The sequence below is a fragment of the Octodon degus genome, unplaced genomic scaffold (assembly GCF_000260255.1).
Source record: "Octodon degus isolate 3935 unplaced genomic scaffold, OctDeg1.0 scaffold00195, whole genome shotgun sequence".
Lineage (NCBI taxonomy): Eukaryota > Metazoa > Chordata > Mammalia > Rodentia > Octodontidae > Octodon > Octodon degus.
Window position 1 is genome coordinate 4,431,167 of NW_004524771.1, and position 4,330 is coordinate 4,435,496.

At 38.4% G+C, this 4,330-nt stretch overlaps 1 protein-coding gene across 6 annotated transcripts in view; it reads left to right on the forward strand.

Moving 5' to 3' along the window:
* The window catches only part of Gspt1 (G1 to S phase transition 1), a 54,289-nt gene that overhangs the window by 37,032 nt on the left and 12,927 nt on the right, over nt 1-4,330 (forward strand). For all 6 annotated transcript variants that reach the window (XM_004644226.3, XM_023704387.1, XM_004644225.3 and 3 more), the window contains 2 exons: nt 2,372-2,465; nt 3,986-4,066. In XM_004644226.3, coding sequence (XP_004644283.1) covers nt 2,372-2,465; nt 3,986-4,066 — 175 coding nt within the window. The remainder of the gene's footprint in view (nt 1-2,371; nt 2,466-3,985; nt 4,067-4,330) is intronic.

Below are 4,330 nucleotides of genomic sequence, written 5' to 3' on the forward strand. Positions count from 1 at the left end.
GTGTGTGTGTGTGTGTGTGTGTGTGGCCAGCTCAGCCCACCAGGGGGCGGGGCTGGCTGGCATGTGGTGCTGGGGGATTGAACTGCGGTCCCTGAGCTTTGCCAAGCTTGTTCCAAGTAGGTGCTTTAGACCACTGAGCCATCTCACCAGCCCCATGGCTTTTGAGTCTTAACAGTTCCTTATGTACTAGATACAAGTACCTTATCAGATACATGGCTAGTAAGTATTTTCTTTTTCTTTTTTTGTTCTTTTGGTACCAGGAATTTAACACATTACCTTATGCTTGCCAGATAATGCGCTGTGGTGCTGAGCTATATCCCGGGCCCCCTTTCTGCCATTCTGTAGGTTGCTTGTCACTTTTTTCTTTCAGTACTTGAAATTGAATGTAGGACCTTGTATATGTTAAACATACACTATATTGAGCCATACTCCCTGCTGTCCCTTTTCAAGTTGTTTGTTTTGTTTTCAGTGGGGGTGGGGAAGGTTTGAACCTAGGGACTTGTACCTGTTAGGCAAGTACTGTACTGTTGACCTTCATTACCAACCCTTGCCTTTTTTCATTTTGCTTTTTTTTTCTCTTGCAGAACTGGGGATTGAACTCAGGCCCTTGCGCTTACCAGGGAAGCGCTTATTCTACTGAGCCATCTCCCCGGCCCCTGCTTTTGTTTTTGAACCCAAGCACTCTACCCCTAGTCTCCATCTGCAGCTTTATATTATTTTATGAGGCAGGGTTTCTCAATGAGGTGCTGAGGGTGGCCTCAAACTCCATCTTGAGTAAGGAGTTAGGTTCTTGAGTAACTGGGATTGTAGACATGCATCAAGATGGCCAGCTACAAAAGGTTTTAATTTTGAGGAGGTCTAGTTTACAGGATTAGTCTTCTGTTTTCTTCATGTTTCATATATTTTTAGCTTTTACCTTACTTTTTATGTTTCACTTAAAATTTTCCATATGAAGTTTTAAGATAAACTCTGTCTCTAGGTCACTTTGCTTTTGTGAGTGTGATATATATTCAGGCTTAATTTATGGAAAGATTATTCTTTTTTTTTTTTTGGTGGAACCGGGGATTGAACTCAGGCCCTTGCGCTTGCCAGGGAAGCGCTTATTCCACTGAGCCATCTCCCCGGCCCCAGAAAGATTATTCTTAATGAAATTGAGATTGGCACCCTCATTGAAAAATCACAGTGGCTGTGGTGATGGCACATGCCTATAATCCGACCACTCTGGCTGAGGCAAGAATGTGAGTTTGAGGCCAGCCTGAACTGTATAAAGAGACCCTGTCTCAAAAGGACCCCCAAAAATCACATGACCACAAATGTTGTAAGAGATTAATTTCTAGACCCACAGGTCTCTTCTTAGTGGTTTCTCTGGCTGTCCTATGCCAGAAGCAGTCTTTATTTTTCTTGATTAGTATATATTTGCAAACAGATAAGTCTTAATTATAGTAGCTTTGAAGTTTCATGTCAAAAGGGGTGAGTCATCAATTTTTATTCTTGTCTAGACTGTTCTGGTTCCCTTCAGTTTCCATGTGAAGGTTAGCATCAGCTTGTAAATTCTGTATAATGTGCCGTTGGACAATGTTAAGTCACAGAGTCCAAATACAGAGGAAATGTTCTTTAATGGAATTGTGACTTCAGAGCTGATAAAAATTAAATTTCAAAACCCATAAAAACTAAACATAAGAATATAATCAACATAGTACAACATTTGGGTTATTTACTAATAAATATTTTTCTAAATTTAAGATAAATTTATGGGGGCTGGAGAGATGGCTCAGTAGAATAAGCGCTTCCCCGGCAAGCGCAAGGGTCTGAGTTCAATCCCCAGGTCTGCCCCCCAAAAAAAGATAAATTTATGGGAATTTTAAAAAAAATTTTACTGAGAAACAATAGCAATGAGACAGTTTCAAAACCGATTAGTAGGACAGTTTCATTAATTAATACATTGCATATTGTCGTCTTAGTGGTTGGGAAGAATTCTTTGATACCAAGTTATTTCACTATGTTTTTAGTTTAAGGAATAAGCATTAAAAAAAACAAACAAACAAAAAAAAAACCAAAACAAGAATAAAGGTGATGGGATGGGATCCAGATGTGGTGCTTGTTTGTAATCCCAGCACTTGGGAGGCAGAAGGATCACTGTGAAATCATAGTCTGGGCTACCTAGTGAATTCGTCAGCCTGCAGTACAAAATGGAAACCTGTGTCAGAAAACACAAAAAAGAAAAATGTAATAAACTGAGTGCATGAAAACAGTATATAGATTCACTGACAAATGTTATAACTACCTTTTTGTTTAATTTACAGTTATATAACTTCTTACAGTATTGATATTTATGATGTTCACTTTCTGTAACATATTGTTATATTCTCAGTGGATTACCATTTATTCCATATCTGGATAACTTGCCAAACTTCAATAGATCAGTTGATGGACCAGTCAGGCTGCCAATTGTGGATAAGTACAAGGTACTAAAAAAATGTTAAGTTGGATTTTATGAGAGGTAAAATAGATTTTTGTGGAGTTCTTTTCCTATTTAGAAATTATTAACAATATAGCATACCTTCTAATGGTTGTATATTACTTTGTGGTATGGATAGACCATAATTTATTTAGGAAGGTTTAGTTTTTTCAGCTGTTTCCCATGAGCTTGTGATTATTTCTTATGTGATAAACTCATACCAGTGAAACTGTTGGGCTCAGTATTTTCACATTAAAGTTAATGAATACTGGTAAATAGCCTTGTAAAAACTACCATGCTGGCCAGACATGGTGACACATGCCTGTAATCCCAGCTGCTTGGAAGCCAAGGTAGAAGAAAGGTTGTCTAGGCTGGTCTAGATAGTTTAGCAAGATACACAGTTGTTTTTTTCCTCGGTACTGGGAATTGAACTCAGGACCTTGTACTTTCCAGGCAGGGGCTTATTCTGCTAAGCTATCTCCCCGGCCCAAAATACTGTCTTAAAAGGTGTGAATGTAGCTTTAGTGCTTCATGGGTTCAGTCACAATTCAATGGAGAAGGGAGCATTGTGCTAATTTGTAATATTACCAGCAGCCTAGGAGTGCTAATTTCATCATAGATACACAGCTCCTGGGGATTCGACTCATGGGTGGGTGGGTTGGGGTCTGTGTGTGTGTGGCTGGCTCAGCCCACCCTGGGGATGGGGCTGGCAGGGGATCGAACAGTGGTCCCTGTACTTGCCTAAGCAGGCACTTTAGTCCACTGAGCTATCTCACTGGCCCCTAGACTCATGGTCTTGTGCATGTTACACAAGTACCTTGCCTCTGAGCATGTGCTTCTAGTCCCTTTTAGATGTCAGCTTTAAAAAATTTGACTTTTTCACTAGATTTTCAACGTGGTCTGTAAAGTTTTACAATGTCAATTTTTATAATTGGTTGGGGCGGGTACTGGGAATTGAACTCAGGGTCTCCTGCTTGCCAAGCAGGCACTGTGCTGCTGAAGCTACATCTCTGGCTCTTTACAATGTGGGTGGTTTTTTGTTGTTGTTGTTTTTATTTTAATGAGAAAAAAGATAAAATAGCACTGAAAAACTTTCAAAACAGTTTCAATGTTTTGATCTCCTGAAATTACTTTGGTCTTTCATTATTAGCTCCATGTGAAGTCTAGAACAAATGTTTTTTTCCCCAGGTTTATATGTGGGGAAACAGATTTAGAGCTCAGGAGAACATGAATTTGTACTAACAATTCAGATTCTCCAACCTAAAATTTATTTTTTATACCAGAAATTGAACTCAGAACCTCATACTTGCCAGGCATGTGCTATGCCGCTGAGTTATATTCCTGGCATTGAGGCACCCTTAATATATTAGAGTGTTTATTATCTCCCCTGTGCATAAGTTTAATCTTAGTATTGAAGGAAATGATAGTCCTTTATTATAAGTAGGGTAAAGTTTTTCTTTGGAACTGTTCACGAGTGAAAAACAGTAAAAGTCTGCAACTTAATTTTTGTATTTTAAATTTGAACAGGATATGGGCACTGTGGTCCTGGGAAAGCTGGAATCAGGATCTATTTGTAAAGGCCAGCAGCTTGTGATGATGCCAAACAAGGTAAAAATTAGTAATGCTCTTTCTTATGTATAGTTTCTCTTGACTATATTAAGAAACTAATTTTTTCTCCCTTAAATGAACTACTACTACTCAAAAATTTAAGAATTTCCATTAAAACAAATTATTTTCTAAAGTAATGATTTCAGGCTGGGGATATAGTTCAGGTGGCACAAGTGACTATCTGGTAAGCACAAGGTCCTGAGTTCAATTTTCGGTAAAAAGTAATGGTTTGTTTTATTTTATTTTATTTATTATTTTTTTTTT